Source organism: Halichoerus grypus, chromosome 11, assembly GCF_964656455.1.
Source record: "Halichoerus grypus chromosome 11, mHalGry1.hap1.1, whole genome shotgun sequence".
Taxonomy (NCBI): Eukaryota; Metazoa; Chordata; class Mammalia; order Carnivora; family Phocidae; genus Halichoerus; species Halichoerus grypus.
The window spans coordinates 52,502,628-52,515,432 of record NC_135722.1 but is presented as its reverse complement, the minus strand read 5'-3'; the positions used below and the strand labels follow the sequence as shown (position 1 = coordinate 52,515,432).

Here is a 12,805-nt window from a genome sequence, read left to right as displayed (position 1 = left end):
CGATCAGTGGGGAGGCTGTAGTTTAGAGGAAGGACGATGGTACTAGGACTCTGGATCTCGAAAGGAGGGCGTGAGGCAATGTTATTTAGCAGGCAGGAGCTCCAGACCCTGTCCAGTAATTAATTTTAAGGCATGGAGGACCCCTTCTCCATTTCTGGCTTATTCTAAAAATCACACCAGAGCCCTGTCCATCTGGAATCTTGAGGATTGGGGTGGAGACACCACAGGAATAACAGGGAAGGGAAGTCTCTGGATGCGCTGACATTCAAAAGAAGAGCATGAGATGGCAAGAGGGCTACGAATAACCTTTAGAACACCCAGCTTTTACAGAATCATTTGAGGGAAGAGAGTACAAGGGGTCTAGTGGGTGGGAGGCAGGAGTTAGGATTTTATTCTAATGTAAGGGGTTGTCGAGGCCTCATTCCCCAGATCAGGTCAGTAAGCTCTCGGTGATCTGCTTGGTGGCAGCCTTGTTCTGGTCCTGGGGACCAGTTACTGATGGATCAGAGCCTTGCCTTTAGGAACAGCCGGGCTAGGGATAAGTACAACCATATAGACCAACAGTTTCCACTTGGTAGAATAGGAGGAGCATACAAAGAAGAGTAAAAGGAGGCCACTGAAGATGAGTGAGTGACTCTGTCCTGGAGCATCAGCAAAACTTTCCCTAAGGAGATGAAGCCTGGCAAGGTGGGAGGGGTGGGCAGTTCATGAGCAGGTGGGGAGGTGGGGGGCCCAGGTTGAGGAGCAGCTGTGTGAAAGGCCATGGCTTCATCCTCTTCATCCCAGTGCCCTGGGACGGCCTCATTGGGTTTACTCTTCTCTCTGGATGCTCAGGTACCCTGCTGACTGCACCCCAGCACACCGCGATCGGGGCACACCCTGTCTCCATGCCAACATACAGGGCCCAAGGGACCCCCGCGTACAGCTATGTCCCCCCGCACTGGTAAAGCCTGCAGCCCATCCAAGTGAGTGGGGCCCGGGCTGGGAGAGGTAGGACGCTGGCCGGATACCAGGACTGCCCCTAGCAAAGCCCCGGCCTGGTCTGCAGCACAGGTATCTGCAGGGCCGGTGACCGTCACCAGCTGCTTTCCTGCTCCGAGTTCAGTAATAGCACTCTTAAGGACAGCTGTGACTTTACATATATTCTACGTACTTTACATGTGTTATCTCATAATCCTTATTATGGTAGCTCTGTGAAATGAGGATTATTAGCTCTATTTTACAGATAAATACAAAGTTCAACATCACTTAACCAGTAGGACTCCAGTCCTCTAGTACTGAATTCTGTGCTCTTCACCTACAATCTTCAGCCTTCCTTTAACTCTGGGCCTCATTCTTCAAATGAAGTCTTACTTTAATCAGATGGAGACTTCGGGCCACTGCCCCCCCCCCCAGCTCCCAAGGCAGAGCCAGTGAACCGCAGGGCTCCAGGGATGTCACTGTTGAATTCTCTGCCTTCCCTTCTGATCTCCCCTGACCTCCACCTCCTCCAGGAGCTCTTGGCACTGGACGGGAGGCAGGCAGCTCCACCAGGAAGGCCCAGAGGGCTCCTTGTAGGGCTCGCACGGGAGGGGAGGGGATCTGGTGGCTTCCTGAAATGGCCTCAGGAATATCATTGTCACTAATGACTCTCCCCTTCCTTCCTCAGGTCTGGAGTCACACATTGTATGCAACTACTCAAGTCTTACACAGGTGCTGGAGCAGTCCCCTAGCAGCACCACCTCTGTTTGCAAGAAGAGACAACGGAAGTGCAAGGGTCACTTTATGCATCTTTAACGGTTTTGGTTTTTATTTTTGGTTTTTGTAAAAGCTGCTTTTTCTAATCTCCTGCCTCTCCCCACTGTCCCCTTCTTAGCCGCTACCCTTCCAGCTCTGTCCCCTCCTTCTGACCAGGCACATCCTCTCTGCTCTTCCTCCCTTCCCCAAGCATCTGGTCTCTGGGGACCCCAGTCTAGTGGCAGGCAGAGAGGGGGATTTATTGCAATGGTTCAGCTGAAGATGTGATTTCCTTTGAAGAGCATAACACATGTGGCCCTCGGGTCCAGGGTAGAAACTCAGAGCTGTCGAGCAAGTTACATCTCTGGGGGATTGTTTCTTTATTTTTCCTAAGCAAGACTGGTTGGGGACATGACCATGTCCTGACACAAAGGAAAGTCTTCTGAGAACCATCGCAACAGACCAAGAACAGAACCACCTGATTAGGTAGGAGTGTTCATAGCAGCTTAATACCCCAGGTGAGAACCTGCGAAAACCAGATTCTTTCCTTGGGAGAACTTGAGGGAGGGTGGGGAGGAGGGAGGGCACTGTGGGAAGGAAGAGGGGAGAGAGGTGCTTGCCTGCTGGCTTTGGTTTGTAAGGTCTCTGGCCAAATTGTCTGGGCCTGGACCCTCTGATTTGCACAGTGTTGTTAACTGACCTGGCACTTCCTCAAAAGGTAATTTTGACCTCAGACCTGCCAAGCAGCTGCAGGGTGATGGTATCCCAGCCTCCCAAAGCCTTGGAAGGCCAGGTGCCCTATGTAATCCAGACCTTGGCCCCTGAGCCCAGTGGACCCACTCTCATAAGATGCTTCCTCTTGATTAGAGTGGGAACCTATGGCATTTCTCTCCCTTCCCTCTGCCTTTCCCAGTGCCAGGGCTCACCAGTCTGTCCATGGGGCTCTTGGTTACCTTGTGCCATTCACGGCCAAAGTGAAGGAACCACATTCCAGGTGGGTGCTGGCAGCTCTGAAGGTCAGGATAGTGAAGGAAAAGCAATAGCAATAAACATTTCATAGACTCATGGAACTGAAGGGACCTTAGCAATCATCTCATCCATTCCCCTGTTTGATTGATGAGGAAGCTGAGGCCCAGAGAAGACAAAAGGACTTCCCTAGATCTAGCAGTAAATTAGCATTAAATGCAGCCTTCCTACCTAAGGGCATGTTATCCACAAAAATTTACCTAGGGTTGGATTAGCTTGGTTTTGTAAAAATTAAGTCAGCAGCACCCACACCTGGTGAACTCTGGAACAGTCTCTGGGCTTTGGTTTCTGCTCTTTTCCTCCATGGCTTCCAAAGGAGGGGGTTGAAGACTGGGCAGAGGTCACATGGGGGCAGATGGCAGGAACAGAAATTGCAAATGAGGAAATAGCATTTGGAAATTCTGTGAAGACATCTGGAACTTTCATTTTATACCGGACTCCAGCCCTAGAAGGAGCAAGTGGGCTGGCTGAAAAGGAGAATCTATGCTTTTAGGACAGTAGCCCCTCATCCTGAGAAGAGAGGAGGACAAGGATGAGGCCCAGGAGGCAGGGGCTCTCATGGGAGAAGAGGAACCCCTGAGTCAGGAACCGTGGCTAGTCTCAGCCAGGAGCCCACTGTCCCAGCACTGTCCCCTGCACCCAGCTTCTGGCTGGGCCAGCAGCCCCTCTAGGGGTAAGGGGTGCAGGAACATTTTACTGTACAAAATGGGATCATCGATAACATTTGGGACTTTTAAATAACCCTTTTGATTTTAAATTCACGCATACTTGGATACACCCCTACCCCTACCTCCCACGTCTCCCTTAAAGGAGGAAAAAATCAGGAAACTTGAGCCAGAAGGACCTCAGAGGCTGTCTGGCCATTCCCAGGAGGGCAGAGCCCATCAGCGTCCAACTGAGAGCCAGGAGTTGGGGGACCCACCTTCTTGGCCTTCCGGGGAACTGCAGGACCAGTAAGGAGAACCCTAACTATTCTAAATGGTCTGTTCTAGGGTGCTGATGGGGTTTCTTTTTAAAACAATAGTTTTCCAGTGTTAATCCATTTTTTGCAAATACCTCCTCCTACTCTCTGGTTTTGTAAGGGTGGGTGAAGGTTGTTCTAGATTATGTCATATGTGTTTGGAAAATGCCAAAATAATACTAATGATAATAGGAAACCTTTGCATTTGTCAGGTGCTCCATAGATTCAGAGCGCTTCCCAGCCTTTAATTTACTGGCCCTGAGAGAGAGGCAGGGTCAGAGTTCTTGCACCCATCGAACAAATGAGGAAACTGGTTCTAGAAGGAAAGGGAACTTGCCAATGTGAGCGGAATGCTAGTATCTTAATAGGCTTCTCTGAACCTTGCTGCCTCTAGGGGCTGGGTAGAACCACAGAGAGGAGGGACAAAGGAGGAGACCTAGGAATGACCTTGTTACTTTTGTTCTTTCTATACCAGTAAGTAAAAACTAACATCTAGTACCTCACAGTTCACAAAGCAGTTTCACATCTACTCATCTGGCTTAACCCTGTGAAATAGAGTATTCCTCCCATTTGATCCGTGGGGACTCGGTGACTTGGGAAGGCAAAGGGACTTGCTCATCAGCGGCAAAGTCACCTGAATCCCGGTTTGTCCACTTTCCCTCCAGTCTGACTCCACACACAGGCTTGTGGACTGAAGCTTCTATGCTCTGCACCCCCTCTTTGCCCTAGTATGTAATTCCAGATCAAAGACAGGCCCCAAGGCAAAAACAAGGTGCAGAAAGGCTATGGTCTGGAAGAGCCCAAGTCCAGCACCCCTTTTTCAGTATATGTGGTAGAGCCCCAGTTCTTCTGGCCTCCCCCTCTTGCTTTGACGGAGGTCCACAAGCCTAGCCAAGCTTGGGGAGTCATCGCAAAGGGAACAAGTCCAGGAGAGCAGGGGCAGTAGTGTGCCTTGGGCAGAAGGAACATTCCCAGTAGGATCATAGGCGTCTCCTGGGCGGCATCCAAAGATACTGGATGGCCCAGTGGTAAAGCTGGACAGAAGGTCAGCTGGAAGGGCCCGGTCACTGTAGGAAGGCCAGCAAGCCAGAGAGGACGAGGGGTGTGCCCACAGGACATCGTGAGCCACAAAGCTGGCACCAGCATGCAAACGCCTCTCCGCTCCACTGCCTCCCCGCCCCCCCCCCAAGTACCACAAGCTTGGTGGCCAGGGTTAGGGGCACAGGTGGTTCCAGACAATAGCCCTCTTGGCTTCCCCAGCTTCTCCTTGACTCCCTCTCCTCAGTAGCCTAGGGCCCAGGAATCTGGTTCTGGAGTGCCCCCCAAGTCATCAGAACATAACCTTTTTGCCACTTTTTGAAAAAACATCTTTTCCTGAGATAGGACAATTGCTATAGCCCCTCTCTTGGCAGTAACCCCAAAGTGTACATCCCCTTAGCTAAATACTGAACAAGGCCACCTACACCTATCCATAGTTTCTTTAATGTACAAAGTACTTGGACACTGATTGCCAAATCCTCACTTTATAGATGGAAAAAACTAAGTCTCTCAAAGGCTTAGGAGACTTGGGGCACCTGGCTGGCTTGGTTGGTAAAGCATATGACTCTTGATCTCGGGGTCATGAGTTCAAGCCCTATGTTGGGCCTAGAGCTTACTTTAAAAAAAAAAAAAAAAAGGCTTAAGAGACTTGACTAAAGTCATACAGTTAAGAGAAAGAGCCCAGATGTGAACTCTTCAAATCCTCTGCTCTTTCAGTTGGCATCTGTCACCTGCTGGGTCTCCAGTGGCAGGCATGAAGAAGGGGTGAGCTATCTGTCTGCCCCAAACAGAGGAAGACTCCCAAGAGACTGGGTAGCTCAGTCCTCCCAGCTGAGATTTTTATAACGGGTGGGCCCTGGGGACCCTGGCAGCACCAGGAGGATGAGAATTGGCAACAAAAGACCTAACTTGAACAAAACACTTTGGGGTTGTGATGCCTAGGACTGAAGCCACATTCAAGGGCAGCCCCAGGTATCTGTCCATTGAAAGACCCATGGCCCTGGAAAGCCTGCCCACTATCCGCACCCAGTGAGTCGGCACTCCCAGGGGACCTGGTGTAGCCCTGAATGGCCAAAAGCACATCTGACTTCGATGCCTGGGCTTGCTTTTCCCATGGATGAGAACCAGGACCAAAGAGTTCTTGCTGTATCCCAGCTCTTACCCCTGGCCACCCAAATTGTTCCAAGTTTGAGGTTTACCGTCCCAGAGAGCTAGGGGGGGCTCCTTTGGAGGGTTTGCTTTGTTCTGAGTGGCATTCAGAAATGAATCACATGGAGCATAAAAATAGGGCAGGCCCCTTGGTCGCCAAGCCTGGAGCCCTGCATATCAGAATTCTTGGCTCTGCTCCATGGCCAGAGAAGGAAGGCCTGGAGGGCATGGGTCTTGGTCTTTGTGTGGTCTTAGTTATAGCACTCTGGCTGGATTAATCACTTAGATGTCACCGTGGCATTCCTCCGTTGCAGTTGAGTGAAGACACATGGAAGCTCTGCTTGTCCATCCTGTATTCTACCACATCGCTACAGTATGCGGTCCCATCTGCTTGCCGAGCTTCAGAGAGGGGCAGGTCAGGCAGCGGAGTGGGCAGGTAGGAGATGGGCTCCCAGCAGGTGCATAGCCCCAGGGGAAGCCAGGCCCCACCCAACAGCAGGATCACAGCAGAGGAAACCCAGCCAGGCTAACCATCGAATTCCATACCTGAGCCTCTGAGATCAGGCTCCCATGGGCATGCCAGGTTGACTACAGTCCTTTACCTGTGTTCCCCTCACCTAGAAAACTTGTTTCTGAAGTTACGTATTACATGGTTCCAGGGCCCAGCCTTCAAAATTCCTGCCTGGCAGGCCAGCTTCAACATTCCATAGCCAACCTTGCCTGAGCCAGACTTGGGCCCCATTCCCTCAGTTTCTCCAAGGGTGGTTTTCTATCTCGCATGCTGTTGAGTCCAGCCCAGTGGCCAAGTGAGGAACACAGGGGTTGGGACTGGCCGCCACAAAGCCAGAAAGGGAAACTAGAGCTCTTGTTTCCCGCGGCTGCATCCATAGCCCCTGGGCATTCATGTTGTGGTGGTGGGGCCCTGTACCCATCCCAGCTCCTAGTGAAGTGGGTACTCTCTTTCCTGAAGAGAACAGATATTAACAGCTTTGCAGATAAGTACCAGTCCATAGGAGTCAGATGGGTGAAATCCTCTTTGGGCCAGACCCCAGCAAGACCAGCAGCTCGAGGCTCTAGCCTTCCTCCTCATGCCTGTGAGTCAGGGAAAGAGTGGGAATGCCCACAGACCACCTTCTCGGGTCAGCCAGATCACGTGATCTGTGAGGAGACTCCAGCTCCTCCTTACCCAAGGGGAGGTAAGGCCAGGCCTCTAGCAACTTGGAAGTTGTCTATCATGACCTTTAAAGGCCCAAGGGTCTGTCCCCATCTCCTGACTAAAAGGCATTGCATCCCTATTTCATATCACATGACAGAGAAACCTGTTCTTGTGGCATGTAACATCCCTGTAAGAGCATTGTACATGATTTTGTATTTTTTAATTAATTTTAATCTACAGGTTGGAATCTAATTTTTAAATTTTATTGGAACTCACATTTTAAAAAAGAAAAACATTTAAAATAATAATAATAAACCTTTGACCGGTGTCTTCCAAGTAGTTTGATCAAAGAACTTATAAGTGTTTTCAAAACACAGCCTGGAGTGTAAAGATTGGAAAGTCCCATGGCCTCGCCTTGTGTGTATGAAGTGTAAATCTGGTTTTGTTTTGTTGTTTTGGATTCTTTTGGGTTTTTGTTTCATTTTATTTTGAAGATCAGATAGTGATCACTCTGAAAGATTGAAGCCAAGAATTTGTAACTATGATATTTACTGTAAGCTGTAGAACATTCAATAACTATTAAAAAAAAAAAGTTTCCAAAAACTTTTTTGGAAAAGTCCGGGGTGACCAGACTGGTGGTTCTTGGGGCAGGGAGACACAGACCACCGCTTAGGCCAGTGAATCCCCTGGGTTTCTTCCCAAGCTCATTCTGAACTTGTTTTCACCAGTCAGGTAACGCCTATGGTGCATCTCCCCGCAGGCGTAGCAGGGCTTCCCTGGGATTCAGCTGAGGGGCCTGGGAAGTGGCCATCAGCACCTGGATTAAGGTGGGTGATACGGGAGCCCTCGGGGGCCACGAATGATGAGGGCTGCCGTCTGCCGAGGGTCTACCATGGGGCCAGCACTGTGCTTTATGTTGGGTAACTCTCCTAATCCTCACAGCCCAATGGGAGGTGAGCCGGTCGAGAGGGGGCAGCCGGAGAGTAAGTACCTTGGCCAAGGTCACAGAGCTTGGAGCTCAAGGTTCAGAGGTGGAGCTCACACTTAGTCTAGCTCCACAGCCCAGGCACCGAGTCCTACATTCTGCCCACCCTGGAGGAGGCAGTGTCTGTGTTTAGTTAAAGGGTGAATTTGTCAGGTGGGAAACCAAGGGAAGAGCTTACAGGTTTGTAGTCACAGAACGACAGTCCAGGGAAGCCAGGTGGTCTCCATCCAAGTAGTCACATGCTGTCAGTTTCTATCGTGAATCTCTTCCTCCTCTCCCCTCTGGGCAAAGCAACTGCCCTAGTCCAGGCCCATGCTTTCCCTGGTCATTGTGGCCACCATGCTCTCCCAGCCTCTAAGTGTTCAACCTCCTCAACTGGAGAGAAACTGGAGGCCCCACTGACCTGGCCCACACTAGAGCTATAATTACAATTCAGGACTCCTAAACTCTCCCTTTCTGCCACCCCATGCCCTGTGCCTTTGCAGCATGCCCCCCAGTTTCCCCTCCTGTCCTCACCTGACAGGGAACTCATTCTCCCTCCCTTACGCAGTGGAAAGCTCTATCAGATGTGGGAGTGGAGGGCACCTCTGGCCACAGACTTGAGCGGGCTGTGTCAACAGCAGTTTCTCCAGGCCAGGAAAGGGATTTTCCCCAGGGACTCAGCTCCAGGTCACAGTGGTAGGACTGAGGGCCAGGAGCAGGCAGAGAGGCGGAGATCTGGGCCCCTGTCCTCACTCATCTGGTCCTTGGGGGTGACAGGTGGAGTAAGGAGAGGTCAAACTCAGAACTCCCCTCAGCCCAGTGCCCCAGCTTGTCCTCCAGCTCCCAGGACTGCCAAGATTCAGAGGGAGCAAGCCTAGGAGAGGACAGGCCAGGAAAACTTCCAGATGAGGGTAGAGGCCCTGAAGGCCAATACCCCTACCTGATCCCTCAGCAGCAACTCATCCCATCCTTTTGGGAGTTGGCCCCAAGGGACAGGTCAAGAAATTTAGGCCAGAGTCCTAGTTTTACCTTCCAGCAAACAGACCAAGAGGGGTGAGGGGGTGGTGCTGGAGGGGAGCTGTGCTTATTACCCCAGGGCCCAGCACCATGGTGGGGGTATCTCTTACCTGGCCTGGGAAGCCCAGACCCAGCCTTAGTCTCCACACCAAGATGGCATTTGGAGTCCACAGTCCAGCCTTCCCCTGGGAAAGGAGGCCGGAGAATGGGAGGGACCACTTCTCACCCCATCCACCCAGGGTACTGGCTCTTGCTGTCTCATCATCTTGGTGTGTCGTCCAAGTTCTGGGTGAAGTGGGGTTGGTTGGCTGAGGCGACAGCCAAGTTTGAGAAACCAAACCCCAAGATGTAGCTAACAGTTGACAAACATGGACACCAAGTGGACCCTGGCAGTGCAAGGGAACATTTCCTTAAAAGTGCTAATGATGCCCACTAGTCCCCTACAACAGACCCCTGTTCTAGACTTTGGCAACCTTTGGTGCTCCGGAAAACTCCTCCTGATGTGCAGCCTGCTTCCTTTCCTCTTCTTGCCTAGAGCAGGTAAAGCTTTGCCTCCTAGGCCCTAAGAGGTGCCCTCCCTTTCCTGCACATCTCAGAAGCCTCAGAGAGAGAAGACTGTGTCCTGGAGAGCCAAGAGGCAGGGAGAGAGCAAATCTCAAGGCACAGCTGCCCAGCTTCTCTGGGCTGGAGTTTTCTGTGCTGCTGCTGGGCCAGGCCCCTGCCCATGGCTTCCACACAGGAGGAAGGCCTCTGCCCACAGACAAGATGATCCTCTCGCCCTGGCGTCCTGCCATGGCCCTAGCCTTGTGGAGCCCTGGCTGGGTTGGGCAGGAGTCAGGGAATGGGGGCAGCTGTGGCCTCAGGGGACAGCAGCACCTCGGGCCACTTCTGGCTACAGCGGGAGCAGCAAGGACAAGAGAGTGACATGGGCCGCCCTCCCCCAGCTGCAGCAGGCCTAGAACTCCCACAGGCTTCCACACCTCCCCAGGCTTGCACAAGCATCAGTAGCTGGTTCTTCAGCCTCTCTTTGGGACTCTCCCATTAGCATTTAAGTGTCTCCTTCCATCTTTAAAAAATATACCAAATACCCAGAGAACCCAGAATTAACTAAAAATCTTCTCTCCCTGGAGCCTAAGTCTCCACCAGCTATTACCTGGCACAGTCTGGCTTCTGCAGGGAGCTCAATCCACTCAGACCTGGTCCTGCTGTCACCATGTCTCCATGTCCATTAACCAGGGGCTGCAGCAGTCCTGACCCCGTGGCAACCCCTGGCCTTGTGATCCACCCTGCCCTTCACTCTCCTTCCCTTGCTTGCAGGACACCTCTCCCCTGGTCTCCTTCCCACCTCTTGGCAGTGCCCCTGGAACCGCCGAAGGGTCTGCCCTGAGCCCTCTCCTGGGCCAGTCCTGGTCCAAATCCTACTTAAGTGCTTCTAGATATTCTCGTAGCCCAGATCGGTCTCTTGAGCACTCCAGGCCTTCACATCCAGATGCAGTGGGGGCTGTATCACAGCTGTCCCTAATCCCTTGACCCACGTCCCTTTACCAAGCCCTAGCAGTTCCGTCTTAGGAGTCTCTTGGATTCCCCCCACCCATCACGCCCACACAGCCCAGCCTCCACCATCTCTTGCCTGGGCAGCTGTAACAGATTCCTTGCAGAACTCCTGCTCCCTCCTCCACACCGTGGCCAAGAGCAAGCTGACCAGCCCTGCTTTTCCCCTTCCTAAATGCCTTAAGAAGTTCCCTGGCATCCCTGGCCTAAGGGCTTCCAAGAGCGCGTGGGGCTGCCTTCTGGTGCCCACCCCCACTCTAGTCTCCACACCTGTCCCCTTCCACTTCCAGCTTCTCCAGTTCCTCGTGGTGCCCCCGGGCCTCTGCACATGCTCTGCCCTCTCTGGGGACCATGCTCCCCTTCCCACATTCTCCAGCCCCCGATGTATCTTTCTTACTTACCCATCCATCTTTCAGGCTCCACGTCCTCTAGAGCTGTGCTGTCCAAGACAGGAGCCACTAGCCACATGTGGCTACGGAGCCTTGAATATGCTAGTGCATGTTAAGATGTGCTTTAAGTATAAAATACCAGATTTCAAAGCAAAAAAATTAATGGCTCATTCATAATGTTTATACTGACTTTATACTGAAATGAAAATATTTTAGAAACACTGACTTAATACATTATTGATACTCTCATTTTTTTTTAAATACTGTTTAAAATGTGGCTATTAGGAAATTTTAAATTACATACATGGTATGTACTGTATTTCCATTGGACAGCACTGCTTCTAGGGGCTTCAGTGAGAACCCAGTGAGGTGAGGGGCCTCCCACTTCACCTGCTGCCCCATGTCCGCCCGCTACAGAGCCAGCCCTGCAAGGGGAGGGATGGCCTGTCCCCCGCACGGTACCTGACAAAGAGGTATTTGGTGAACGGATGGACAACCTGGGAAGAGGCACCGGGAAAGAAGCTCCTGATGACACCACTTTCCCACCTTTTATTATCCAATAAATGGATGGGAATGTAGACAAGGACAGGACAACAGCAAATTTTCAATAAATAAGAGAAATGGGGATGGCAGTGGGGCCCATGCCTGCATGGCCCCACATAAATAACCAGGTCACTGGGCTAGAGGAGACATAGGAGCTGGGCTGGGCAGTCGCCCGCACTGACCAGCTGGGGGACAGACACCAACACCACAAGGACACACAAACCACCGAGGCCAGAGGTGCCTCTCCAGCCCCGCACACAACCCTCTCCCTGAATGCTCCTGAGATTTTGGGGTGGCTACGCAGGCTGGCACCCTGTATCACAGCCCTACCCAGGTCAAGGCTGTGATTCCAATTTCAATAAAAATAGCAGGGAGGGGGGCAGATACATGCATTAAGCCCCTACTGTAGGCAGAGCCAGGGATGGGCAGCCCCGTGGGGGCCTGAAGGCACAGGCCCTGGAAGCCGCAAAAATGGGGCCACAGATAAAGCTACTAATGGGAGGGGTGGCAAGGAGTCAAGCTCTCCCCGCACACGACCCAGGCCAGAGCCTGCAAGGGACCGGAGAAGCCCTGGGCCCCGAGACACCTTTCTCTCCCCACTTCACGGTCAGAAGGACGGTAACCAGGTGATGGCCAGGGACTTGCCCACCGTTAGAACCAGGGAACTCGGTCTCCAGCCCACAGCTTTTTGTTGCCCCTTCCCTTCGTGGGGCCGCTGGAAGAGGAGGGAGAGGTCCACGCTAGGGCCCTGTACAGAGGCGGGGGCAGTAGATCACCAAGGTGTGGGGCCAGGGGTGCCAGGCAGAGGGCCCCTCCCCACTGCCAAGGCCTAGCCACCTGGTGGTACGGAGGATCCTGCAGGGTCCTAGGATCAGGGCAGGGCACAGGGGCAGGGGAGGGGCTCTCAACCTCCTCCTGCACGCAGCACCCGCCAGCACCCGCCTCTGCACGGGGGCGGACACTCCCACCTCCAGGCCTTGGCCTTTGCTCTTCTGTCTGCTGGACCATTGCTTCTTGATCCTTATAGGCCCAGCTGCAGCTCTACCTCCTCCAGGAAGCCTTCAGAACCTCCCAGGACAGGGCCGCAGTGTCCTCAGCTGAGGCAGACCATCAGATAACCAGGTTGCTCTCACTTAGCCGGACCACATAGCGGTTCTCCTGGGCGACAGAAGTGAGGGGTCAGAGCTGAGTCAGGGGGCTTCTGGGCCCCAGGAAAGCAGCCCCTGCCCAGGGCTCCCTGTACCTCCACCCCATCCGCAAGTCCGGGTTGGTCCAAGTGCCAACAGATACTT

The 12,805-nt window shown here is 52.6% G+C and overlaps 2 protein-coding genes across 7 annotated transcripts in view; one reads left to right on the top strand and one right to left on the bottom strand.

Moving 5' to 3' along the window:
* The window catches only part of FAM168A (family with sequence similarity 168 member A), a 184,424-nt gene extending 176,759 nt beyond the window's left edge, over window positions 1-7,665 (top strand). For both annotated transcript variants that reach the window (XM_036119505.2, XM_036119504.2), the window contains 2 exons: window positions 835-965; window positions 1,649-7,665. In XM_036119505.2, coding sequence (XP_035975398.1) covers window positions 835-947 — 113 coding nt within the window. In that variant the 3' untranslated portion in view covers window positions 948-965; window positions 1,649-7,665. The remainder of the gene's footprint in view (window positions 1-834; window positions 966-1,648) is intronic.
* The window catches only part of RELT (RELT TNF receptor), a 24,510-nt gene continuing 17,068 nt past the window's right edge, over window positions 5,364-12,805 (bottom strand). For all 5 annotated transcript variants that reach the window (XM_078058528.1, XM_036119492.2, XM_078058527.1 and 2 more), the window contains one exon: window positions 5,364-12,671. In XM_078058528.1, the coding sequence (XP_077914654.1) occupies window positions 12,624-12,671 (48 nt within the window). In that variant the 3' untranslated portion in view covers window positions 5,364-12,623. The remainder of the gene's footprint in view (window positions 12,672-12,805) is intronic.